Genomic DNA, 27,746 nt, shown 5'->3' with positions numbered 1-27,746 from the left:
AACAAACCTGATAGAATGCTGAAAACTTTCATTTATTCATACCTTAATTGTCTGGCACATAGTGTTACCATCATTAGGAAAAATTAATACAGGATTAAATGATGAGTAAACAGTACTTAATTACTACCTGCCTGTAGGAATATAGTAGACTACTTCTTAACTACCATTATCTTATAATACTGCTAAAGACCTAAAGACAAATACATGAACAAGCTTCACTTAAGGCTGATATACTTTCATGCAGGCAAGAATGAAGAAAGTTCTTTTTTTTTTCTATTTCTCCATTTCTGTCTTCTCACCACAAGCAAATGTGGCAGTATATGGCTCTGTATTATGATAATCGTTAGAATTAAGCAACTGCTACAAATTAGTAGGATCTGATTGCTTTGCCTTTGCTAGTTATTAATTATTTCTATAGCTAATGAGCTGTCAAATTTGAAGATCATTTTCTGATCAATGTAATATTACAGTGAAGGTGATAACATTGCTTTTAGATATACATGTACATGAATACATATCAAAGTAACAAAACTTAGCTTTGGACTGATATTATTATTACAAATCCTGTACTGTCAATTGTGACAGCAAAATACAGTATAAAATGAATGTTATCCAAGCCTTTGTCAGTTATATGATTTAAGATTATTAAGGTAGAAAAGTGAGGCACTTTCACAGAGAGCAATATTTGCCCATTGTTGCTTGCATAAAGACTGGTATATTAAATTAGATATGATATATGCCAAATAACAGTTAACGTTACTTATCAAGCAACTGGATGAAAGTTTTAAACCCGATTTTCAAAATTTTATCCAGTTGCTTAATGAGTAACTGCCATTTGCCATATCTTATTACCTGGATATCTAATCTTCATCAACATAGATATAATACTCTTTCAGCTTGAAGATCTTCAGTAATATCTTCATGCATACAAAATCTTCCTGATGCTGAGAGGTTGAGTATGAGAACCTTAGTGTGAGGTCAGTAGCCCCTGCTGGGAGCTGAGGTATTCCATGGCCACATCGTACAGGAACTTGTAGTGCTCCTGTTAGTGGAACAATTGCATTGGAGTTAAGACACCAAACTTCTTGATCACATTGCACACAAGTAATACACAGGTCGCCATCAAGTGCCATCTAACATACAGTAGAACATTTAGATATGAAATAATGCCATACATTAAAACATTCATACACACAAGTTGACACAACTCAAAGTATTGTATCATCATATCTTGTGCTTGTGTGTATGTATTTACCTTTTCCATAGTAAATTTCTAGATCTGTCTCACATGTCTGTTGGTTTATCACAAACCGCTATTTCATCGCATACATTGTACATGTAACCGCTGAAACACCACCAATATTGTCCACATGTTAAAACTATTAAGATGAAACTTAAGGACTTCATAGGAAAGCCTGTCACCCTATTGACTGATGTTTGCACCAACTACCCCCAGCATCCACCCCGTGCTGTGGTTGTTCTGTTACAGCTGTACTTAGTACTTACAGCAGAGTTGATGATGTGAGGACGCTGAATAGTCAGAGTGCGAGCCACCTGGAAGATGTCCACTGACTTCTCCTCCTCCATCTTCTCACACAGACTCACAGCCGCACAGAACACTCCGCTCAGACCAACCCCAGTCCTGAGGGGAAACAACACATTCTACTGTTTGAGAGGCTTCACAATACTGTTGAGCTTTGTATATACTAGAAGACATTCTTTACTTGGAAGGAACTTGCCCATTTTTAGCTTTTGCTTGATTATTAGCTCATCTATATACATGTACAATTGTACATACACTATCACATGTTTTTGAGCAGACAAGGTGTATTTACTTTACTATCAATATGATCTTCCAGAAAATTCTGATACCTTATGCAGCTACCATCTAAAGGCTTCTGAATCAATGTCATGCAGGTCTTTGACTTAAGATTTCTCAATGGACAGGATTGGTCACATAGTAGATGATTATAGTATTCAGCATTTGTGCAGTCACATTTTCTTAATGTTGAAATACATGTTCATTATAATGATGGTTGCCATGTTGTGAAGAGAAGGTATCCCACAGGACTTACAAGCAGTGGACAACCACAGGACCTGGACCACACTCATTCTGCCAGCTGGTTAAGAGATGGAGGAGCTCCACCATAGCACCCCGGGAACGAGAGCACAGCTGGTCACGTGACATGCCCAGGAACTGGAAATGCTTTACCACACGGATGTCTTCGCTATCCTGTAAAATGGACACACCGGTGAAATCACTTTAAATTTATGTGATAACCCTTGGGCTATAGAACTTACTAACAAATTTGTTATTACCAGATTTCTTCTAGAGCTATTTTCATGCTCTGATAGATGAAATTATGACCAGGGAAAATATTTCATACAACAAATTATTGTCAGTATTGCTCTGAGGAGGGTGATCACCAAAATGTCAGAAAGTGGTTATGTACGGGCGGTTTACAAGTCACTTTGTCATGTAACAAATAAGAGTCTAAGACATTAAAGTCTTCTCTGGCTTCTCTTGAATGTGAAATATGAAGACTTTCAATCTTACAGCTCTGGTGTTGACCAGTAGGAAATCCTTCATTGTGACGTTTATAGCCTTGGTTGTGGCGGTCAGCTCCACACGAATCGGCCCATACTCAATTGCGCCCCCTTCCTCATCAGGCCAGTACTGCACCATATCCTGAAATGGAGAGACAAAGGTGGTAGCAATTGATATGACATTGTGCAAATTGCAGGTGTTGACTTAATGTAAAACCTACTAACATAATTCCGCCAGTTCACTTATTTTTGCCACCCTGAAATAATGAGATCTCCAACCCAACATCCCCCAATATAATGCACTCCTGCATATCTAAACTCATACATTTACTTGGGTGCATGCTGCACTAGAGATCTCTCAAACACACTGTTTATTAAAGTGACAGATATATGTAACCTGGTGGATTACTGGTGGATAACTGGTTAATTGAGGTTATACATAAGTTTACCAGACATACTACCTGGGGCTGAATAGTCTGTCTTTGTGAACAAGACAAATTTCGACATATCAGGCCATGGGGAGCTGCAATGAAAAGTATGGTCTATTCTGAATCACTGTTCCTTTTCTACCTTGTCCTTCTTCCTGAGGGTGTTCATCATGACGATGGTCTGTGCTCCATGTTCGTACACCATCTGCCAGAAGTCAGCCACAGTGTCAGGCAGGGGTGTCTGGGTGACTATGAAGGCACTCCTGGTCTTGTAGCTCTGTGGGAAATAGTAAGAGAAGCAACCAGAATATGGTTAAAAGTTTACATTGACCAAGATAGCATTAAACTTCATCTTCCCAAACAGTCCTAATTGGAAAAGTGATAAAGGAATCAAAGGTGAAATGACAACAACTATTTTTCTACTTAGACTACTTGAAGGGTTTAACTTCTTTTCTGCCTGAGTGTATGGGAAGTTATCTGATCAGAAATAAAAATGGAATATTTAACTCACGTCCAGGTACATGGCATTAATGTAGTCACTCTGGTTTGCATATTCAGTACTCAGTACTGCACGTTGCAAATCCGCTAGAGCAATGAAAAAGAATAATGAAAATGTCAATGGTCTTTCCTTTTAGCAAAGAGATCTATCATGCAGACATGCAGGACATTTCTCAATCTAGGCCTTATTCAAGTAAACTGTCCACAGTGAACAAAACCGGATCTTATTTCCATTCATATTCAGAATGATGGTACAACGTACTCAAAACAGTTAGTCAACCCACCTGGTAGCACATTCTGATCTCTGTTCTTCCTCTTATTCTCCTCCAACCATCCAGCATTGCTGTCTTCAGGATCAAAAGCTGGGGTCATCTTCACCAGAAGCTAAGATACAAAGATGTTCATGGATGAATTTCACATAATTAACTGTAGAAAGAGATTAATACTCTTGCTAGGTTTGCTTTCTTTGTACAGTCAAACCTGCCCAAAATGACCATTCAAGGGACCAATAAAATCTGGTCTGTGTGGACAGGTGGTCACTATAGATATGCTTGACTGTGTCAATGGGAAAAACCATCCAAGGGACCACAAAAAAGTGGTTATATTGGCCAGGTGGTCTTTATGTAGAGGTGGCCACTTGTATAGATTTGACGGTATATTTCTTCCTTTAAGCCTAGGTTACACATAGCCGAACATGGCCTCCCGACTCTCCCCCGACCATGGTTGGAGTGATTCGGGAGCTAGCTCGGTTGGCGTTCGGCCGAGTCGGCTGGCGTTCTGCTGAGTCGGCTGGTGTTCGGCTGCGCCAGCCGAATGTTTTGAAAATTTCAAAACATTCGGCTCTGGACGGAGGGTCTGAAATGGGTCGGCTGGTGTTCGGCTGGTGTTCGGCGCGGTCGGCTAGTGCTCGGCTGGTATTCGGTATTGAGTAAGTAGTAAAATTAGAACCTTAACCACGCCAGAAACACTGACTTACTCCCAACTAGTTTCCAACCTACCCATAACTCACCCCAAGGCCGTAGACAAAACTCTGCTAACTAATTCTCAACCAAGTGACTACTATCGGAACGTGGGCGAATCACCCCCGACCTTCACACGTCCAAAAACAAAGAAGAACACTAAAAGCAGTATTAAAGCTAGCCATGATCCGAATTCGATCTCTCGGTGATGTTAACAACATAATGGAATGGATTATTTTGATTAAAACCGAAAACGACCCCTCTTTTGAAAGTCGCTGAATATGTCCATTTAAATTCGTGAGAGGGTCTGCAATTGGTCGGGGTTTAGTCAGGAGAGATTCGGCAGTCTGCGGCTAGAGGTCGGGATGGTTGGGAGTAAGCTAGAAAGCATTCGGGGCCCATTCGGGAGTAATTCGTGTACTGGTTAGGAGATGATCGGCGCATCTTCGGCGCATGTTCGGCGCCAAAGATAGGCGTGGCCTAAGAACTGGTCAGAATGCTCCCGAACTACCGCCGACCTGAGTCGGCTAGCGTTCGGGAGCCATGTTCGGCTATGTGTAACCTAGGCTTTACCTTTATCCTTGCTTGGGTGTAGACATTGGTAGACCAACTCATGATCATTAGATTTTGCTATTATAAAACATGGGACTGTCTTGTTCCAGGACTTGGTTACCTTGAATTCCTCGTCCAGGGGGCTTTTCTTGACCTTTGGCCTCTTGCGTGTCATTGCTTCATAACCATCCCGGAATTCCGACACAGGAATGTGGGTGTCACCTGTCTGTAGGGCTTCCAGAACAGCCTCATGGATGAAAGCATACTGGTCCTGTTTGGACAAACTTTTGTGTCAGACTGTCAGCGTAAAACAGCAGCGAGAGACATGGTAGACAATACTATTAGGATATTGGACTTTTTTTGTACACAACCAGTAATGTTTCACCTGCTGATGTTTTGGTGTCTCTCAGACACCTTCCTCAGAGCATCTGACTGGAGTGCTGCTTCTCGTCGGCAGATGATACATTACTGGTTGTATAAAAAGAAAGCTCCAATATCCTATTGTCTACCTAACTGATGAAATTATTTTGGGGAGAATTGGCTTTGTTCTTCAAGTCTCACCATACTAACTTACTATGTCTTGATTCTTTGATGAGCAGTTAAGTTCAGTACTTTGTGACTTTTTCTACCTGCAGCATCTTGACTGTTCAGATTTCCCCACATCTCTGAAGAATTGAGTCAGATCTGAGCATTCTAAGTGTTGCATCTCATATATTCATACTCTGATTAGTCAGTGAGAAGATAAGCATTCAGATTGGAAATATGATTCAGTCATTTCTGAGCAATGGTTGCACCTCATGTATTCTGATCAGTCAGCGAGAAGACAGGGCATGTGTTCAGATAGTTCAGTCATTTCTGAGCGACCTAGCTATTGACACAACATTATACATTTGTACATTTATGCATAGTCCAAGTAGTCAGTGAGGTACAGGAGAAGGAAATGTAAGTCCGTACCGCTGTCTGCACCATCTGTATCCGGGCCTTGCGCAGCTGCAGAACGTGGTTAAAGATGTCCACATGTGCCTCATGCCGCGCCATTTCCAGCATGGCATCGATGACGATAAAGGTGCCTGTCCGTCCAACCCCAGCACTGGGCAGGAGGAAATCAAATGAAGCCGTTAGAGCTATGTCAGAAAGACAGAGTAGAGGGTATCTCCAAATGATGCACACATTCTACTTTGTTTTGATCAAATTCTGCATTTAAATGAATGGACACACAGTAGATCTGTGTACAACAAAAAAAGTCAGTTGTTCTAACCAACAGCTATTTATTAGCATAAGCGTAATCAAAATTAAAGCATCTTCTCAAACAAGGTACAATATACTAAATATGAAAAAAATGGTCTGTGCATATAATGCTTTGAGAATTTGTCTCTTTAGTAAGAAAGTAGTATTGATGGCATTCTTTGAAGAGGAACAAAATGTTACCTCATGAAATTCCTTGTTTACTCTTAGCCTGGAGAGCTACATATTGTCCTATAATTGAATTGAGTGTTTCTTCTTTACGCATCAAGCCTGTAACAAGACCGAATTTCTAATATGTACCTGCAGTGGACAATGGTTGGTCCAGCCTCCAGGGGAGTCAGAGCCTTGACCCGACGGATGAACGCCAGCAGCTGTGTGGGATGATCAGGGACGTCGTGGTCCAGCCAGTTGGTGAAGTGGAACTGCTTTATCTCACGCTTCTCTCCTTCTCCCTCCTGGAAAGTAACAGTCTTGTTAACAGTGTTGTTATCTTCACTTTCTATGAATGACTTTATGAATTGTGCTGTGATGCAGTAATGCATCTAATGTCCAATGATGTGTCATAATTTAGTCAGCCTTTTGATACAGCTTGTTCTGTAAAGGTGTAAAACAGACTAGACAAGCAATATATTGTAACAATACTTTAGACTTTATGTACAGTCAAAACTGGCTAAGAAGACCACCCAGGGGACCAATGAAACCTGGTCTGTGTGGACAGGTGGTCACTATAGACCAGATTCTGCATGCTAGTGTCAATGGGGAAGATTATATCCACAAAAAAGTGGTCACATTGGCCAGCTAGTACTTAATGTAGAAGGTTATTACTTGTACAGGTTTGACTGTATTTTAGTGAGACTCGTAAAACATAGCTATAAAAACTCCATTGCATCAAACTCCCACCTTTGTCATGATGAAGGTGCGAATGGTGTAGTCTGACAGTTCCTCCACACTCTTCACCTTCACAGTGATGTCTCCATATGTGTCCTCCTCATCAGGCCAGTACTGCTTACACTTTTGCTGGAGAACACAAACATGCAAACTCATTATAGTACCACAATCCTTCGCACTTGCATTGAGTTTATTGCTAAGCAGTCGTGACGTAGGACATTTGGAGATACATGTCACGTTACTTCCCATTTTTGATACAATGCAGATAAAAATAATTGACGCTTTTCAAGCAATAACAGGGAGGAAAGGGAAATATCTCTTACAGGGACACAAAATGAATAAATGGATGACTTTACAGGCTTGTCAATAGTGTTGGATTTTACATGGATGTATTTCATTAGAATTCACAGTTATTGCAAGTACATCAATTGTACAAAGTAGGAAATATAAAACAAAATCAATACAATAAAATCAATACAATAAACTTTTAAAAAATCAATACAACAAAGTCTTACAAATGCAAAAGGATTTCTGAGTACCTTGGGAATGCTGGCGGATTGCTCCTGGTCTGAGTAGAACTGTACTCTTGCCATCTCCACCAGGTTGGTGAGCATGACAATACTGGCACTGTGCTCCTGCCACGCCATGCGCCACAGGTCGGGCACCGTGTTAGTCTTTGGACCTGCAGTGCAGACAAATCGTGGTCAACTTCAGTTTGTCATTTACCGAGTGTAACATCAACATTCACGGAGCTCACTTCTAGCAATTTTTCAAAAGATAAATGTAGTAGACCAATGTTACCACTTTGCCTGAACTCCAAGAAAACAGTGACTTTTGCAATAAGTGAAGAGTCTTCACTTACATTTTTCCCATATCAAAGTTTGCCATAAAATCCTGACTTCATGGCACCTAAGAGGTTCTATCAAGATAGAACCTCTTTGATAACACAGATATCAAGAGCAATCATTATTATGGTTCAATAATACTTAATCTTACCCTGTGTTGCGATGTATGCCTGCTTCTCCCTGTAACCCTGAAAAACAGTGACTCACATTAGCTCATAGAACTATATTTAAGCTCTTGATTTGTAGCTGCGATTGTAACACTGGTCATACATTGGAAATGCGCAAATGTATGTGAAAGTTTACAAATAGATGAAGCGACAAGCAGAAGAGCTTACATCACAGTAGGTGGCATTGATGTAGTCGGAGCTTGGGTCATCCACTGTGGGCTCCAAGACAACCCGACTGGAGTCATCTGAAATTGGGATCGTGGTAGATATTTTGGTGTAATTTGAAATGCACTCAAGGGCTATAGCTGAAGCAAACGAGTTATGCTCTTGACATACATACAGACCCACACAACAGCCGGCTCAACCAAAAACATAATCTACTCCGAGTTCCTCGGCGAAGATAATAATACCCATACCGCTAAAGAGAGAATAGCTTTTTCATTGAACTGTGTAATTTTCGGCTCTAAACTCCAAAGTATAAAAATCAGCAAATGCAAGTTATTTTCAGTGCACAAAATAATGTACACGACTGTATACAAAGCATCCAGGGAAGAAAATTGCAGTAATCATAAATAGTTTCTGGTGGTCAGCATTGTCAACTCACATGGAACGATGTTTCCATATCTGTTCTTTGTCTTGTTCTCCTCCTTGAATGCCGTCTCCCATGACGACGTCTGACCGTCCGGGAGGCTCTAGAACAAATACAGGACATAGCAATGATTAAAGAGTACATTATAGACAAAGCAACTTGACATTTAATACATGTAACAGTGAAATGGCATTGATGAATAACTACCGTAGCTACATTACTTTTTTGTTTTTGATTAAGACACAAATGAATAATATTGTAAAAACTGGCATCACTTCTCATAAGGTTCCTGGATATAACTAGCCTGGGCTTGCATTTTATACTCCTCAAACAACAGTTCAAGCATGTGATGATATCTCTAGGAGCACTGAATCCTTTAGACTACTAACAAAAAATAACATGAAGCATTCACCGCATGTTCGAGCTTGAAGCCCTGTTTGTTGTCCCTGCGCATGAGTCGTACGTGTTCTGCAAACTCCTCCAGTTTGAGCGGCGGGTACTGGCCCTCCTTGACTGGAAATGGAAATGGCGCATGTCCCTCCTGGTTCTCTGCATCTGAATTTGTCCATTAGAATATTGTGGAAAAGAAATAATGAACAATAGTTAAGGATAAAAATTGAATACAAAGAGCAGAATTGACATTTCCTGATTTGTAGCATTTTATTTTTATTTTATTCAAATTGCAACGGCAATACAAGACCACCCAGGCAGCGTGGCTGATTTTGGGTGTCTGACACAGCACATACAATTACAATGTTGAAAACTACGCATATATACAAATGTAGCATTAATAGGCAGTAGTAGTGGGCCACCTCAAGCCAACCGTACACACTCACGCCGTATCTTCAGAAAAGATGCCATAGCCGCATAGTCCCTGTTTAAGACTTTATTCAAGCCCACATCCAGACTAGTTTCGCCTTGGTGTGGCTTTCTCGATGGTATAAGGCTCGAATAAGCCAAGTGATTTGTAGCATTAAGTTATATGTTGATACTGACTGTTGATAAATTCCTCAGTGCTAGTAGAGCTGTTCCTAGCATTAGATATGTTCCACCATCCAAGAGGTTTTAATCATCATTCTCAATGCCTTATAGCAGTAGATGACAAGATGCTAGGGTTTAGAAACAAACACCATTGCCATTGTCCATAAAATTCATGTGTATTTGTAATTACAATATAGTACTTTATAGTTCTACATGTAGTTTCTGGCTCTATGTTGAGAAATGTCTTACCCTGAGCTTTTGCCACTGGTGACAGACATACTGCCTCTTTTGCAGCCACATCAAGTGTTCCTTGTCGTTTCCGTCTGCAAAGTACAAATTACATGTAGTTGAATGAACAACAGTGAGCTATTGGCACCTGCCATTGACTCTATTTCTTTTCATCCTAGCCTTGCAGTACTCAGTACTTAGATGTGGAAATCTTATATCTGTAAAAATGTATTTTACAGATATATGAATTAAAAGGATCCGTCCATGGTGCTGAAAAGCTTATAGTTGCTCCAAATTGTGATAGACTCTCTAAAGACCATCATATAACCCATATTGTTATTAGAAAAATCAATGGAATAAGGCATTTACATCATGTCTAGACTGCCTAAAAAGCTATACTAATTGGGCTGCCCTATTTCCAACATGAAAGTTAGATTACCTCGTCACATACACAGCCAGTAAGATCATGAAAATGAGCAGGAGCAGAAGCAGGACAGCCACGAAAATAGCTATCATCAGTGAAGAGTTGTCAGCAGCCCTCCTTACTGTTGGACCGTCATCACTGGGATCTTGAGAAACTGTAAAAGATTCCCCAAAATGATTATTCGAATATATTAAGTTTCATATCCTCTATCAGCAACAGCAGCATGATTGCCCAGTATATTAGATCATATTCTGTACCAAAATGGCAGCCATAGCGTGCTTTGGTTTATCCAAAATACCCCAAAAGTGTAATACAAATTGTCATGGTACATGTAGTAAAAAGTAGCATTGTACTGCACCTGTAATTGGACGTTGAGTCTCTGAAAAGGACATCAGCTTCTCCTGTTGTAAAAGTAAGAAATACAAGTCAAATGTGCAGCTGTTAGATTAAAAAAAATACAATCCTCTTACTTTCCCCCAAGTGCAATGATAGGTTGTTGTACATTGAGGGATGTATAGACTTGCTGTTCCACTTTTTATATCATGTATGTATGTATAATCTATAATGTGTCAAAAACTTCACACAAATTTAAAATAACACAAATAGTTTCTACCAACATACCCCATTCAGTTCACTTGCCACTCCGTATATAAAAGAGTACTTCTCCCCTTCCACCAGGGGTGCATTCCAGTAGCCACCATAGGTCTTGTTGTCACCAACGACAAAATTCTTTTTCTCTTTCACCTCATCTGGACTGAACATGGCGGTGATGTAGAAGGGCTTCCCCTGGTCAGATGCCTCGTGGTAGTCCAGCATCTCACCCTGGTTGTCCAGAAACCTCAGCTGGTTGTTGCCTTGGACAACTACATAGTAGGCACTAGAGAGGAAAATACATATATGTATTAAGAGAATGTCAAATAATGTGGCATCAAATGGCTATGGAGCAAATATCAAGATCAAGTAGTCACGGGTTTGATTCCTTGCTAGACATTGGGTCCTTGGGAAAGGCACAAATTTCCTCATTCCAACCAGCAGTAAAATAGGCACCTGACTTTGGTTGGGGACATAAAAAGCGGTGGAAGGAGTTACACTTTTCTTTTGATAAACTACATTCGATTTTCTTCTGTTTTACCTGATTGGTCCATTTTTAGGAAGTACAGGTTTGAGTTCCAGGGAGACAGTGTTGTCCTTTGCCTCTCCTACTGGAAGTGGTGCCTCTGGTGTTGGCGGCTCTGAGTTTCGGGATAGAAAAATTAATATGAAAATGAATCATCCCATGAACCATAAACTTCGGCTGCAGTAAAATTGTTCAGAAGAAATACATCAGAATGGCCACTATAACTGCCATCAACATTCATCCACTGGGTTACATTACTACATATATCTGCCTTTTTGAGAGACCTCTAGTGCAGCACACACTAACACACACATATATATATCGACTGATGGTTTCAGTCATCGACTGATGGTTTCAGTCATAATTAGCTTCTGACCTCAACCAATCCTTTTCTTCAATTCTACCTGCTTTTACCTGTATGTAAATATGTAATTATGTGTGGACGTATGTATGTACTTTGTGATGTACATTTTGTGTTTATGAGCCCTGGAAGATTAGCCCCCTAGAGGGGCTAAAGGGTATCTCAATAAACTCAAAGAAACTCTAAACTCATATATCACGGTATGGATAATTTAGATATACTGAGTGAGGAATGCATTTTACTGGGTTACATTGCATTAAAGACCTCTTTAGACGCATTTCTCAGGGTGGCAGTTATATGGCAGAATCATGTTAGTAGACGTTACATATGGCTATGGTGAACCTACCAGCTATGGTGGTGCTGCAGTTTTTGAAAGCTGCGTCTCCATAACCCTTCTTTGTTCTTGCACGGATTGTTATGGCATAGTCTGTACCCGAATAAAGACCCTCGAAGACGTGGTGAAACTCTGTCGCCAGCTTCTCTACAGGGTAGACATCCTTAGCAGGGTGGTAGTCTGGGTCGTGAGAGGCAAGCCCCTTGCAACTGACCTGTCAGGGTAAGAAAGATCTGAGTGTATCCATTTGAGGAATGCAATGGACCGAGAGTCTAAGATTATCTTATTTTTATGTCATGATACATTTGGTTTTACCTTTTACATTTAATCCTTTCTTTTTTCAATGCTACACCAGCAATGGACAGTTTTGATACTGTATACAGGTTATCTCTGCCCAATCTCATAAAGTTATGATAAGGGAATAAGTTACGGTCCAATACTAATAGCAGTCAATTTCTGATAATTTTTCAGATCGTTCTGTATACCTGTATAGAATAACAATGAATGAATAACACTGCCACAATACACAGTGGAAAAAGATGAAGACTGAATGCAGCTGCAGGACGTTTTTACGACTGCAGGTGCAGAAAACCGTGGATCATGATGATGAGATTGTGTTGTGCTTACCTTGTACCCTTGAATAACTCCATTGGGCTGTAGAGGAGGCTTCCACTGGACCACAATGCTGTTCTTTGTGGTTGTCACAGTGAGGTCATCGGGTGTGCCAGGAACTAGTGAAATAATAATAGACTTTGACATTTGTTTTTGAATAGAACGACACAATTACATTGTAAAGATTCAGCTCTCTAGCAATAAAAGCAACCCAAGCAATGGGCTTTGATCATCAACACAAAGTGCAAAAAACTGATGACATCATATTCCTTTTGTACCAATGTACGGCAAGTAAAGATGGCAATTCCATTGTGCAGAGTGAGAAGGTTTTTTTTTACTCACCTCCCTCATCAGTCAGTGCTGTGACTGAAGTGCTGAACGGCCCCTTTCCAACTGCAGTTGCAGCTCGCACCTGTTTTGCCAAAGGTACAAAGGTGGAATGTTACAGATTTTATCTAAAGTAAGTGATACACATTCAACATGTCAGCACTTTCTACACGTTCAGGTCAGTTCAGCCAAGAAGGTTTTATCTAGACCTCATTGGTTCAGCTATGTACTGGTTTGACAAAGAGGCTGTTCTTGTTACAGCATAACATGTTTGGTATAAGATACTTGACTTGATGATTATGTCAACGGTTCTGGAAAAAAAGCATGAATAACCTACTCTAATGGAATAGTTGGAGAAGGGGGCAAGGTCTCGTATAACCAGCCTGTTCTTCCTGTCGGCAGCCCGGATGATCTTTGACGTGTTGAGAGACTCGCCATCTTTCTGGATCTCTATTGCATATCGTAGGATGTTCCCATGTGGTGGGGATGGGGCAGTCCATGTGATAGTAGCAGTTGTATCGGAAGTGACGGCAACACGCAGATCTTGTGGAGCAGGTGGCTCTGGGAATGAAATGTGATACTTAATTTTTGCACGAAGGGTATCCCCCCTACATTTGGAGATGTGCTGTAAAGCTATTTACTGAAGCAAAGTTTCCAATTACAAATTTTCAACACATTTGTTATGATTTTTGTAAGGGCTCCTTTGAAAATTAGTTACTCAGGGACCACCCTAAAGATTTATAAATAGATATATAAACACAAACATTTGACTTTCACAAATTTTGTATTAAAGATCTGTCTTCCTGCATAACGTGACATCACGGAAGTGGTAGATTGATCATTCCTTGACAAAGAATAGTGTCAGACAGTCGAAAATTTGTGTCAAGTCCAAGTTTTGTGATGGAAATAACAGTTTAACTTTGCTTTAGAATGTCATTTATCACAACGCATATGAACTTTCAAGCCAAGTAAAATTGTAGGGTTAGTATTAAGATTGTTCATTGTTGACAAAAATACTTACTGTCTTCTGCTGTCCGGACACTAACAGCATCTGAAAACGGCCCAGGTCCTGCACTGGTGAAGCCTCGGACTCTGAAGTAGTAATCGGTGAACGGAATCAAGCCGTCAAACTTCTGTGCGTAAGTTGTGGCAGAGGTGTTTCCCAGAAGCCACTCTGAGATTGACGTAGCGTTCTGTCGTACCAGCACGTATTCGTACATGGTGATCTCCCCGTTCTTCTGATCGCAAAGTGGTGGGAGGAAGGTGAAGAATACTGATGTTGGCGTCACCTGGCTGTGCAAGATGTTTGTCGGTGGTCCTGTTGGAACTGGAAAATAAGAAATACATGTACTGTCATTTACCTGGCTATAAAGTGCAGTTTCTTGCATACTAAATATTATTACAAAGTAAGTGTCAATGGAGATTCAATATGCTTTGTACGATTTCTAAGTACTAGTAGAATCATCATGGGGATAGCCCCATGTTACGACGCCCCCACGTACACATGTACATGTACCAAGCCCCTTATGTTCCGAGTCTTCCGACACCGCCTTGTTAAGGTTGTGGTTAGGAGTAGGTTTTGATATTAACATAGGGGTGTCCAAAAATAAGAGTGTAACCATCTATCATCTGTCACACTGGCCTCTAGGAATCAGTTGCATCACACTTACCAGTTTCTCCTGTCCTGATTTCAATCTCGGTGACTTCACTAAAACCAGCCTTTGTTCTTGACCGCACAGATATTCCGTAGAGAGTGTATGGTGTCAGTCCGAACATCTTGTATTCAGTAACACTGTGGGAAAAGAAAGTACTCAATTGTATTTCCGTTTCAGGTTTAAAATCATCAGGTTTCAGGTTATGGCAACATGACTAAAAAAATGGGAATTACTTGTAGCTTTCTGGGCAATGATGTGAGGACGTTATCCTCTCAAAGTTTCAATGATAAAAAGCAAAACAAAATCTTCATAAAGAAAGAGAATGTACCTGGCATTTGGTATCAAATATATGGTGACAAAAGAGACGGAGAGTGGACAGGCTCCCTTCGTCTTGCTCTGGTAGGTGACTTCATAAGCAGAGACTTTGTCTGGGTTGAGTAGAGGCTTTTCCCAACGTACAACAATGGCGTTTGAGGTCACGTCCACAGCTGTCAGGTTTGTGACGGGACCAGGAGCTGAGTCAAGATAGGCAGAGCAGTTAGAAGTGATACTTTTTATAGTGACAGTTTATGTTCAGGCTATATGACTAACTATATTAAATGTTTCAACCATTTAGGCCACAATGTACCTTAGCTAGTTATGAAACAGATTATTGATAAAGTTAAGAATATTGTCACATACCACTTTCATCAGTAAACGCTGTTACTCGAGCATTGGGGCTCATTCCAACTCCATTAAATGCCTTGATCTGGAGTAAAAAAGTACATTGACAAATATCACTCTTTATCACAAACGACACAATGTCTTATGTAATTGTTTACCAATAATCATTTATCACAACTTCCCTTTAGCTTTGACCGTTAAATCTTCAACAGCTGGGCTACAAACGTTGAACATATTGGGTCAAATGTAAGCAAGGGTTACAAGTTAGATATGTCATGATATATGTAATTTCATCAACACGGTACGTACATTAACTGTGTAGTTGACATTGGTTGACAGGCCGTCGATTTCATACTGAATGACGTCATCAGGTCCATAGGTCTCATTAACCATGACTGTCCTGTTGTTCAGAAGCGAAGGTGCACCAAACTGATAGATGAACAAATCAGAATAAAATGACTGATTACAACACATGTATTATAGAGAAAGTTGCAATTTATAAGATGTTGAAGGTTGCATTGATTCGGCCATTACCTCTGCTTAATTGTTTACAAAACAAGCTGGTACATTTCTCAGACTGCTAGTATTTTCGTTTTCAAAGCCAAGCCAAGAGAGAGAATTGCTTCATTCCATTGAAAGCTTGGAACCATAGAATGTATTTCAAGTGTATTTGCTTTTCTGACAGGACCAGCTATACAAACACACACAAAACGTTTCTGCAAAATATAGAAGCTGCTGAAGCAAACATTAACAAACAGTGGAAAATTTTGTAAATGTATACCTCATCCATGGTTTTCCAGAAGATGACCTCATAGTGCGTGATGATGCCACCGGGCGGCCAGGGTTCACGCCAGGACAGGGAGATGGATGTCGGGGACACAGAGTCCACTTGGAAATCACGTGGTGCCTCTGGGCCTGTAAAGAGGGGAGTGGGGCCTTTAAAACAACGAGGTACATGCCAACTGTTCTGCTGGGACTGTGGTGCATTTATATGTTAAAGGTGACACTAATGACAGCTTTTATGGCCAATGATGTAAGTAAGCAGCTCTGCCATATACATGTCTTTTATAACCAATGCATTGCTGGATGATGATGATGATGTTGTGAGGGAAGGTCTTCCATACGGGCCAGTCCTGTGTTCTGACATCTCTATGTACCGGCACTCCTATTTAGGGTTTTTAGGGTTAGAGTCTGAGTTTTAGAGTCATGGGGTTTTGAAACATAGGGCGTTGGAACATAGAGGTGTTGGAACATTGGGGTGCTACCCTCCCATATGGTATGTTCTAACAGATAAATGACAAACTGTTCTACTTACGGAACTCCCTGGTTCGCTGAAGCAGCTGGGTAGACCACGGTCCAGGCCCTGCCCGAGTGTAAGCACGTACGCGCAGTCGGTATGTTGTGTACGGCACCAGGTCATACAACCATATGTCTGTAGTGGACACGTTAGCAGTCTCTGAGCCGGGCAGAGGAGATGTAGAATTCACCTCCTCACTGCTGACCTATCAGGAAAGGTAAATATACATATGCGTTAATGAAAGTTAGACATCCGGGTAATAAAATATACAATAGAAAAAGTTGCTCAAGGAACTGGATACATTTTGTAAACGGTCAGACATTTCAGGTAGTAATATTCCACTACCTTTTGTCAGTGTTGAAAGGTAGTGGCTGTAACTGGAAATGATCTACAGGGTTGTAAATGCACTGATTTGGAATCTTTCTGACACTCAGATAACAAGATGTTCTCAGTGAATTGTGCAATGGGTGACGTTATTTTCTATTTTTTTAGTAAATGGAAATATCTTTTTCTCATCTCACCTCATAGTGCGTGATGTTGCCGTTGCGGGTCTCACATGCCGGCGGGTCCCAGCTGATCTGCATGGCCTTGGGCTGGAAACTCACGACCTGCAGGTTCTCTATAGATCCACTCGGAGCTGTGAGGATCAGACACATAATTTAGTAGTAGTCGTAGCTTTCATTTCTTAAGCTTTGTATGCAAAGAAAAATAAAGGATTGTTCCTTAAAACAGGATGTCATTATTAGGTTATTCTGAGATGAATAATGGTATACTTAATCCATCGAGATCAGGATGAGTTACACTATTGTCAACTAGGACCAGTCAACTCAGATCAACACCATTGACATTTTTTTAAGTGTTAGGACTCAACTTAGGTGTTGTGTTAGCTAAGGGTTTTGGGTAGAGTAAGGACTCGACTTACATGTAGGTGTTCAAGTGTGACAAGTTAACAATGGTCCAAATCTTTCAACATCCAACACACCTATCCGTTTGTCAAAGTTGGCGAATGGGGGGGCAAGGATCAAAATCAAATCAAGGATAATGTATAATTTATTTTGTTCTCCGGAAAGACATACAATTGATGAACAGTACCTCCTTGAGCTGTCGTCTGCTCAATTGCTACTTCTTGGCCAGGGCCTGCTCTTGTGATGGCTTGTACTGACAGCCTGTACAGAGAATGGGGCAGCAACCCTTCAAACATGAAGCTGGTGATGTTGGGAGCGACTCTCCAGGTCTCAGTGGCGTTGCCTGGCACCGGGATCACACAGGTGTCCCCGGGGCTCCGCCGGTTACGTCTCTTGAGCTTCTGCGTGACCTGGTAGCCGACCAGGAGGCCATTCTTCTCTGTCGGTTCCTCCCATTTCACCTGCACTGCCTTACTGCTGTAGCGGAGAACCTTAAACCCTCGTACAGGCCCTGGAACTGTGTTCATATGATGTAACATAAAAAAGGTATGTTAATAAACTGCTTTTAACATACTGTGTAACCTGTGACAGTAGTGTAGTCTGGAAAGAGCATTACTGTGTTACGTCCATTGAAAATGTTTGTGTATACCAGACATGATATTACATATGAAGGTAAAATGTGTTATAAGTTTTTGTGTATAATCTTCCATATCGCAGTCTGAATTACACAATGATTCAATACAAAAGATTAATTATTATGAAATAGTAGTTTCAAATTGTTCAGTTCGTTCTCGTGCGCATTTGCTAAAAAGACACTCCGTTTGAAATTCACAGCCATACCATCGTCAGGTGTCTTGACTTCGTAGTAAGGTGACTGGTTCGAGCCCACCAGGTTCCACAGTTCCACCTTGACCAGGTAGGTTGTTGCAGGTGAGACGAAAAGGTTGTACTGCCTGGTGGTGCTTGTCTGGTTTTGCGAGACTGACACCTTATCCAGCAGCTCATTTGCCTTTTTGTGGTGGACACGGAAGCCGTAGTACCAGCATCGGATCACCTCCACTTCAGGAACCTTGAAGATAAATCATGTGTTACGCTGACAAGCCTCACAAACAAAGTACAGTCAAACCTGGATTCAACCATCACTCAAGGGACTACAGCATAATGGCTGCTGAGGACGGGTTGTTGCTGAGGACAGGGCGGGGTTAACTATGTACATAATGGACAGGGCTATTTTAATGTTGCTTGTGACTGGAGATGGTTGTCTGCACCAGGTGGTTGCCTGATCAGGTAAGACTGTACAACAAACAAAGATCCGGCCAATCGTCGTGGAGGGCTTGACAGTGTCAAGAAGGACAAACATTATAATCTATAACTTCACAGTTGTTGAGACCTGATGTACTTACGTCCCAGTTGACGATTATGTGCCGAGGTCCATGTATCTGAACTCTGACATCTTTTGGTGGCTCAAGGGGTGCTGAGTAAGAGCAAAGGGCAGAATTAATATCTTGAAGTTGTAGTGCAACAAATGGTTTCTGCACCATGTATATGGTTTATGTGTTCAGCAGCATATGTCCAGATACTCACCCCCACATCTTGTTTCTTGTCGTACAACCTTCAGTGGTGCCTTCTCCTGACCCCCTGGCCCGTCCCTGGACAGCATCACTGCAATGTCGTAGGTCCTCCCTGGAGCTAACCCCTCTAGCGTCTCGTTGAACTCTTCCTGTCCTGGATAAAAGTCGACCGGCTGCACGGTCCAGTCCTCCTCCCCGTCAGGACGATACCAGATGGAGTAGGAGGTGACGGGTCCGTCCCCGTTGTCGAACCCCTCCGCCCAGGCACGCCACCGCAGACTGAAGGTCATGATCCCCGGGATCACCAAGGGGAGGAACTTCAGATACGGAGGCTCTGGAAAAAGCAGACAATAAAGTTCCCTTAGCAAAATGGTGCTGAGTTCTGGTTTAGAGCTCAAACAAAAACATTACAGCGTATTATTTCAGTTTTCAACTCATTGCTAGTAAAAAAAAAACTGTTATTTTACTGGCTCATTTATCTATCAGAAAATTGACAAATATGATGAGAACTAGATCTTAAGTTTATACCACGGAAACAAAACTGGCAGAGTGTGGTACATGTGTATGTTTTGTCAGTGGGTTTTCTTTTTCACTTCAGTCTGTACTAGTACTCATGTGTCTTTGCATTTTCGCCCAGTATCTGGTTGATATTGACACTATCCTTAGTTTTTGTCTGGTAATTGCTTTACTGAGTCAGGTATTTGTGCAATAGATGAGTGTACTATGGATGGGACACTCACCAAATACATCAGCCGTCAGATTTCTTTTCCTCTCCCCAACTTCAGTTGTCACCACACATTCAAACACCTCTCCTCTCTGGACTTCAGCCTTCAAAAAAAGTAAAAGAGGATTGTCAATGTTTAAGTTTATGGTAAGAACATTGCATTTGATGTTTTTGGCAAAATGTAAGACACTGATACAAAGAGACCTCTGAGGCAAACTGAAATGGTGGTGAATGAACGTACTTACTTAGTTCGAGCTCTCATAACCAGCACAAAATGTTGTAAGTCACATTGCACGTCTCACTTATGCGAATGAAAACAAATCTTACCTGAAACAAGTTTGTTCTGGTACCATTTTCCCCCACATGTGTAGCTACCACAGGTAGGCCTGGGACCTGGTTCACAAGGAACATTTTGATGTCGTCTTTACTCGGAGGAGGGTGTCCTCTGGCGCTGCAGGAGAAATTTGTGGGCTGTCCCAGGTTGACTCTGGTGTAGGTGAAGGACGTGATTTCTGGGCCTTCAGCTGTGAACGTGATGATTGTTATTTGTACTAAGTCTTGTATTATACCAGATATACGCAAGATAATAGTTATATGTACTCAATTGTCAGCTTTTCCAAAACTGTGTTATCTTATTACATGTACCTGATTTCTTACCTTCATCTACGTGCCAGATATCAAGAACATTTTAAAGTGCTAGAAAATCAATTTCAGATATACCCCCGGTATATGATGACTTACACGCGTATACACAAAACTAGAGGATACATAATCAAACCTGCCAACATCCAAAATATCATTCAAATCCATTCACAGCTTCTCAATTTATGCTGTCCAGAAACGCACAAAGAAGTGGCACCGTAAGTATAATCTTCTTAGCGAAGGTGATTAAATAAGAATGGCACCTTTTTCGGAACAGTCCAGACCAAAGTAGCCCTCCCTGCAGACGCAGTTCTTAGTAGGTCCGGTCGCACGATCACAGGCCACGTCGTTATTAGCGCACAAACACGTCTGGGCGCAGTTCAGACCATATCTACCCACGTCACATGCTACAGAAAATAAAACATAGTTCACGATGAATAAGAAAAAAGGCGTTATTTTTTCAATTTGCAAACATGGAAACGGCAATTAGGAATTCTAATGATGGACTGTTTGGAGTGAACAACAATTGATGCTACGGTCCCATATCCAGTCCGGGGCCCGTCCGGGCTGTTTGCGAAAACGGATATTAAAAAAGACATATCTAGAAAATACACAACATTTGGTTAGAAGTCGTTTTTTTTTTACATTTTCTGTCTTTTGTTGTCTTTTATACAGTATCATATTTCGTTCCCACAAGCTGCACGGTTGGGCCCCGGGTTGGTGAATGGGACCGGAGCATCAATCAATACATGCGAGTTAGAGAGTCGCAGAGAGATCTTTATATCTATAAAAGTTAGAAGTATGAGTAATCATGGACAAAATGAGTAGTACTAAAAAAAGAACTACTGGTTACATTTCTGACAGATGGGTCCTTCCCAGCCCAGAGCACATCCTCCATCGCAGGCCCCTGTCCGGATGTCACACGTCCCGTTACAATGACAGGTCCCTTTACAGCTGGTTCCAAACCGTCCTGGTGGGCACTCTGGGTACAGAAAAAAGAGAAATTGGTTTGTATATCAATAAGCTATTTTCTAGTATGAAGCCGGTTTAACGCAAAACAGGCTTAACCCAGAACAGGTAAAGTTCTGTTCCCTGTTATAAACATGATAAAACACAAAGTAATTGATTATTTTTTTATAAACAACTTAAGGAAGGGTACCTGTGAATAACTACAGTGCAATGCATTTTTTTCCAGACTGTAACGTTACGAGCAATGTGTTGAAATCTGATGCAGCTGCCAGTGCAAATGTTGCAGCAACTTGAATTTGAATGCTCCACAACTGTTCACCTACTCTGTTGGCAGGCTCTGCCCATCCATCCCTCCGCGCATCCACTGGCGCATGCGCCCGTGATTCTGTCGCACAGGCCCTGGTCACAGTGACACGTCCCCTTGCACTCTTGTCCAAACGTTCCCAGGGGACATTTCTCCTGACAGTTGTAGCCCTGCCACCCGGGTTGGCAGCCCCGTAGACAGGTCCCGTTGTACCGGCTGCAGAAGTTCCCGTCAAGACAGTGGCAGTCGTACAGACAATCCTCACCAAACTTGCCGATTGGACACCCTGGTAAAAGCATATATATCATCATCATCTATCGGCCTGTATCAGCCGGGACCAAACAAGAAGTACATATTTCACTCCACATTGCCCTATCGAGCATAACTTTTCTAAGTGTTCATATTCAATTCTAGTATCAATAAAAGTCAAACTTCTGCAATGCACTCAGCCTCTTGGTTTCCATAGGATGACGTCTGAAACTATTTCCTGCTTGGCTCGACAGCAATGTCCATCAAATGTTACTCGACGGTGGGTCAGCTTTGACTTACATATAACAATATAGGTTTGTCGCCACACCAAAGTCAGATCATTTTTGCAATTTTACGATGTATGTACATGTAATCATGTGTTTGTTAAGGTTTTTGGAAGAGATATTATTACACAAATTCGCCATGTTCTGAACAGGGCCTGACTCACTCACCTTTTTGACAGTCGTCCCCTCTCCACCCCGGTGCGCAGCCCTTCTCGCACTGCCCAGTGTACATGTCGCACGGCACGTCATGGCGGCAGTGGCACACGTCCTTACAGCCTGGGCCGAACTTTCCCTCCGTACACTCTGCCAAGAAAACAAATCACACGGCATAAATAGTGCGGCATTCAGTCAAACTACGTTGTTCAAGATGTTTTGCTCATAGATAAGCTGATGGTGGACATGCACAAAGGGCGTAAGGTGATCCAGGCTTGGCATCTGGTGATATCCTCGACAACGACGATGCTCATGGATCGCAACATCATTTTGCCTATATCCTTATATAGCATGAAATCAGAAGAATAGTTTAAAGTGTGAAAAAGGGCGCGAAAAGTGTGAGAAGCTTCAGAGGTTCCCGTGTCCTACATTGGACGGGGCTTTCGACAATATATTCAATACGTATCTGGTATCAACAAGTATGTAGTTTAGCCGTATAAACAAGTGCACATTCCTTCAGAAAGTGATTCTTCTGTGGTCATCAAAAATGAACATTCTGTTTCATTGCTGTAAACTAAAACTTTTTACTACGATATTGTGGCAGCCGTGTATTCTCAAGTGTTACATAGTCGTTTGTAAGGTTCAAGAAGTCAAACCCAGCTTGTTTAGATATAGCCAACAGTCGTATTTATTCTTAGTAGCCTATTGTTACAACATTTCCCTGACACATGTATGTTTTTCCCTATGTTTATACCATGTATTTGCAATTAGTCCACGGGCATGAACTTGCAATAAAACTTTCAATTGTAAGACTGACCTCTTTGACACTCCGGCCCCTCCCAGCCCGCTGCACAACCTCCGGTGCATTCCCCGGTCACCTTGTCGCAGTCCCCCGGCCCGCCCAGACAGTGGCACTCCGAGCTGCACCCTGCACCGTACTTCCCGTCCGGACACGCTGCACAACACATGGTTACTTCAGTACAGATCATAACACACTCTTCCGCAACTTCACTCGAAGAGTCAACTTTATCTCTTCAACTACAACTTCTTTCAGGATGCTCAAGTCGGCGATGCAAGCATGTATCCTGTAGTATACCATTTTTTACTGTACGCTGTTATTGATGTCTTAAACGAAAGAAGTTTGTTAGAACGTTGATGAAAGTTAGACATCCAGGTAGTAACATACGCCAAAAATAATTACTCAAGCTGCCTGTCACTGACGAAAGACAGTGGATGCTGTTTGAAACGTCTGACTGTTTCAAAATTTTATCCAGTTCTTGAGTAATTATTTTTGGCGTAAGTTTGTTAGAACACCGAAGAAGATGTCAACATCAGACAAATCATCAATTTTTTGACATAGCAATAATAGCTAGTTAATTCTTGCGCGTGGCGACTGTTAAAAGGCTTCTCTTGCGTGCAGTCTTATACTAGCCTGTACTTGACGCTCAAGCAAGTCTTGCAAGTCGCCACGACGAGTTAGTCCTGATTCACCTTTATTGCAGGCAATCCCCTTCCAGCCGGGCGCACAGCCTCTTCTGCAGACGCCGAACTTCTTGTCACACGGCACTTGGTCACAGTGGCACTCATACGTACACTCGGGTCCAAACGTGCCGTCCGGGCATTCTACAGAAGGATGGGAAGACATTAGCAATCTCTGTTTTGGACAAACACGTCCAGTTATTACTCTAGGCAATCAAAAGGATCGCTAATTCAGAGAATTTTACCCCAACGACACAGAGCAAGTTACCCATCTTTGCAGCGACACGGAAGACAACGCGAAGCTTACTTTATAAGTTAAGCCTTCATTTGTTTTTTTTATATTGAAGCTGGAAATGGTTCGCTATTTCGTACGATGTCATCGCATAATGTAGTTGCTGTGAGTAGCCGTGTTCCCTTTTTTTGCAACCTTAACGACAGTTAACGTGATTAGTTTCACCACTAAATTCCTTGATAACGAAACTACAAATGCTTAGCTATTTTGTACGATATCATAGCATATACTAGTTGCTGTGAGTAGCCGTGTACCTTGCTGACAGGACGTCCCCGTCCATCCGTTCCCACAGCCCGACGGACAGACCCCGGTCCTCTGGTCGCACGGCTCTCCGAGACGGCAGCGGCACGGAAACTCACAGTTCTCCCCGAACGTCCCCTCCACACAGTCTACAGACACGGGGAAACTTTCTTTTCTAGCTGCGGTCCCTGTCGCCGTCGGGGGAGGGGGAAAGAAGGGAAAAGCCAATGGAAGATTGCGGGGGTTGAGGTTGGGACTACTTACAATGACGGTTATCAAGACACTGTTAAAATCTAAGTTAATGGGTGATGGGGGGGGGGGGAAGATAGCTTGAGTCTTCAGTGATTGTATCTTGTCGAAGTTAGATAATGTAATGATCAAGTGAATGTGTCGTCGAGAAACATCAGTATGTTACATCTCTCTATCTTGTAACGTTATATGAAGATATCCGTCTGTTGACTTAACTGTCTAGAAGATCAAAATGTTTCGTACGTGGTTAACAAAAAGGGAGACTTTGACCTCGTTCAAATAATTATTACAACATCTTTAGGTTGCCGCAGAATAAAAGGTAAGAGACATTTTGTTCACACTAGCAAATAACATTAAGAAATTTCTATATCCCAACACTTGAATCTTGATTCAGGTGTATATGGATGAAACATGTTTTTCCGTGTATTCGTCATATCATTCATGCTTCTCAAAATTTTTCATCAAGTAGTAGAAAAAGTACTGAATACATTGTGTGAAGAAGTAAACTTCTGAACGTGTGTTACATGTAGTTGTTAACGCTATATATCGAAGAATTTTAGCCACATTCCTTGGCAATGAAGTGGATTTATCTATAGTTATACCTGGTGGGTCGGTGTCCTGACAACTCAGGCCATACCATCCTGACGCACATCCGGCGGGGCACAGTCCTGACTTCCGGTCGCATTGCACACCGTCTTTGCAGTGGCACTCTTTCTGGCAGCCGGGACCAAATGTTTTATCGTCACACTCTGGAAAACAACCGTGTTGATTTTGAAAAAAAAATGTTCGTATTCTAAGACATGGTGAGTTTTGTTCTTCAGTGCAAAGCATTTGAATGTTCCATTTCTTATAAAGATAGATCACAGTCATGAACCGTGATGAGGGGGTATAAACTTAGGGGGGTATAAACTGAGTCACGTTTGGCGCTGGACAGCATTCTTCACACTGCAGCAGCGACATTTAGCTGCAGTACGAAGTGTCAGACATTGAAACGTCGGCAAGTGATTATCTACTGGCTGTGTGTTAAGAACCAACCTTATGAAACTATTTGATTTTCGGCTTCTTCGTCAATGTGTATAGTTTATACGAATGGTTTTTGATTTCCAATTTCAGCTTACTGAAGCTAGTGAAATGTATGTAAAGAGGAATTCAGTAAATGGGCCTCCGATGATGGTTTACCTTTCTGACAGTCCACGCCTCTCCACCCAGCGGCGCAGCCGGTACTGCAGGCGCCAGTCTCCTTGTGGCAGGCCGTCTCCCCCGCAGCGCAGTGACACGATCTCTTACAGAACGTCCCGAACCGCCCATCATCACATTCTACAGGCGGGAGGAATATTTAAGAGGAGGGGAAGTGGACCCGTCGGGTGACTCGAGTTTTTGCAGACTGACCTTATCGGGACAGTCTGTAGAAGCGCCACCTAGCGGAAATTGTTATAAATGGCGAAATAACGCACTGGCGTTGTCCTTGGTGCTGAAAATAACATTGCTTGGTTTTGGCACTTGATAAACATTTTGTGTATTACTTGTGTGGAATTATTGCAGGTCATACAGAAGCCAATAATGATAAGGATACTCATATGGTGCTGTTTGCATAAAAGTAGATAATCATGATCTATAAATCAAATTCACTGACAAAATAAGCATGCTGTGTTTTTTTTTTAGCAAGAAATTTTTACCAAACTTATTTCGATTGAGTTTTATCCATGATAAAACCAGACCTTTCTGACATGACGGTCCCTGCCATCCCGCTGCACAGCCTCCTGCGCATGCTCCGGTGTATCTGTCGCAGACAGTGTTGCCATGGAGACAGTGGCAGGACTGAGAACACCCCACTCCATACGATCCTTCTTCACACACTGTGCAAAACAAGCATTCAGTGTCAGTGTGCAAAATGAATGCTCCTCTGACAAAATTGATTTAGAATCATTTGAGTAAAAACTTGACCTCATAACCCGGTGTTCAACTGTACATTTTATCTATTGTTGTTTTTGTTGAGTGGTGATATGATTTTAAGACCAGACACATTATCCTAAGTTTCTCTCCTATCGAGACAACTACTGTACGCACAACTTGCCATCAGTGGCTGTGGTGCGATATTTCTACGTTACAGTTTCTACAGCCAGCCTCGTCTGTTTTACATGAGAAACGCGTTCTTCCAGCGGCGTCTGCAGCGGTTCTAATAGAAGTTTCTAGTTAGGGAATTGATAGACGGGAACGTTTAGGAGGCAATACCGGAGACGGAAGAGCCGGGATGTTACGCGAAGTGGCGCTGGCGCCGAGAAAACATTAGGTTTTCATCTCCCGCCTTTTTGTGGGGATGCGCAGCGGTTGGGAAACGAGCGCGCGGATCGCCGTGGCGCCGTTCCGCCTGTCGTTATGCCGGCAAATGTACACGGTAATTCGCACTGTGGGATGTGTCTTCAAATACGCAGATCCATCATCTTTCCGTCGAGGTGTCAGAGGCGCCCGAACTCCTCGTGAACGGCACTCGGCTCTATCCGGCGCGCGCTTGATGGAGCCTCCCCGGACGTCGGGCGGCCACCCGCAGCCCAGACGGCGGTTCCTCCAGACGAACTGCGGCGATCTCAGTCGGCGGGTCTGCGGAGAGCGACGGCTGCACTTTTTAAGACTCACTGGATGCACGCAGCGTTTAATGGTCTGTTAATCCCTGAGTAACTTGTAAAGCCACAAAGACAATGCGGGGTGATTACGGTGGGGCCTTGTGGGCGTTCTAATGAGCTGACTGGCGTCTTGTTTCCTGGCCCGTCTGCATCTTAATGTGGAGGGGAACTTCAACATCCAGCTACTGTGAACACTGGCCTTATCAATCATCCCAGCTCAGCGCCGCGGCTTCCGACAGACTTAGAAATTCTGGAAAAGAAAGTTTCCTGAAATAAAGACTCTGGCTCACAGTTGCCACTACGCCAATCTCGCCCATTCCGTCCGTCTTGCAGAAGACTATCAACAT

General features: G+C 42.1%; 1 protein-coding gene across 1 annotated transcript; it reads right to left on the bottom strand.

Moving 5' to 3' along the window:
• Window positions 1-11: 11 nt before the first annotated feature.
• Window positions 12-27,746, bottom strand: LOC136437203 (receptor-type tyrosine-protein phosphatase F-like). The gene is made up of 51 exons (XM_066431684.1): window positions 27,690-27,746; window positions 27,262-27,376; window positions 26,497-26,634; window positions 25,958-26,095; window positions 25,381-25,527; window positions 24,544-24,678; window positions 24,010-24,141; window positions 23,336-23,473; window positions 22,534-22,668; window positions 21,852-22,118; window positions 21,413-21,541; window positions 20,823-20,966; window positions 20,245-20,441; window positions 19,934-20,021; window positions 19,207-19,527; window positions 19,026-19,096; window positions 18,463-18,691; window positions 17,810-18,139; window positions 17,239-17,354; window positions 16,736-16,922; window positions 16,202-16,335; window positions 15,730-15,849; window positions 15,439-15,505; window positions 15,086-15,272; window positions 14,773-14,894; window positions 14,124-14,429; window positions 13,440-13,663; window positions 13,118-13,187; window positions 12,791-12,894; window positions 12,176-12,377; window positions 11,484-11,583; window positions 10,973-11,228; window positions 10,710-10,752; window positions 10,367-10,505; window positions 9,949-10,022; window positions 9,131-9,273; window positions 8,734-8,821; window positions 8,298-8,374; window positions 8,114-8,150; window positions 7,657-7,799; window positions 7,130-7,246; window positions 6,530-6,684; window positions 5,939-6,074; window positions 5,106-5,255; window positions 3,758-3,857; window positions 3,487-3,560; window positions 3,118-3,252; window positions 2,558-2,689; window positions 2,076-2,233; window positions 1,507-1,642; window positions 12-1,042 (listed from the first exon to the last, which is right to left on the bottom strand). The coding sequence occupies exons 1-51, from the start codon at window positions 27,744-27,746 to the stop codon at window positions 968-970; spliced, it is 7,218 nt and encodes a 2,405-aa protein (XP_066287781.1). The 3' UTR covers window positions 12-967.

The sequence above is a fragment of the Branchiostoma lanceolatum genome, chromosome 6, assembly GCF_035083965.1.
Source record: "Branchiostoma lanceolatum isolate klBraLanc5 chromosome 6, klBraLanc5.hap2, whole genome shotgun sequence".
Classification (NCBI taxonomy): Eukaryota; Metazoa; Chordata; class Leptocardii; order Amphioxiformes; family Branchiostomatidae; genus Branchiostoma; species Branchiostoma lanceolatum.
This window is presented reverse-complemented; position numbering and strand designations above follow the sequence as displayed.

Excerpts from the sequence above, each read along its gene's own strand:
- LOC136437203 (XM_066431684.1), bottom strand. The coding sequence starts at position 27,746 with ATGTTGATAGTCTTCTGCAAGACGGACGGAATGGGCGAGATTGGCGTA. Across the intron at positions 14,895-15,085 it reads TATTTGATACCAAATGCCAG|TGTTACTGAATACAAGATGT; the intron begins GTACATTCTCTT and ends CTTTTCCCACAG. Across the intron at positions 8,151-8,297 it reads TCAATGCCACCTACTGTGAT|GGTTACAGGGAGAAGCAGGC; the intron begins GTAAGCTCTTCT and ends ACTGTTTTTCAG.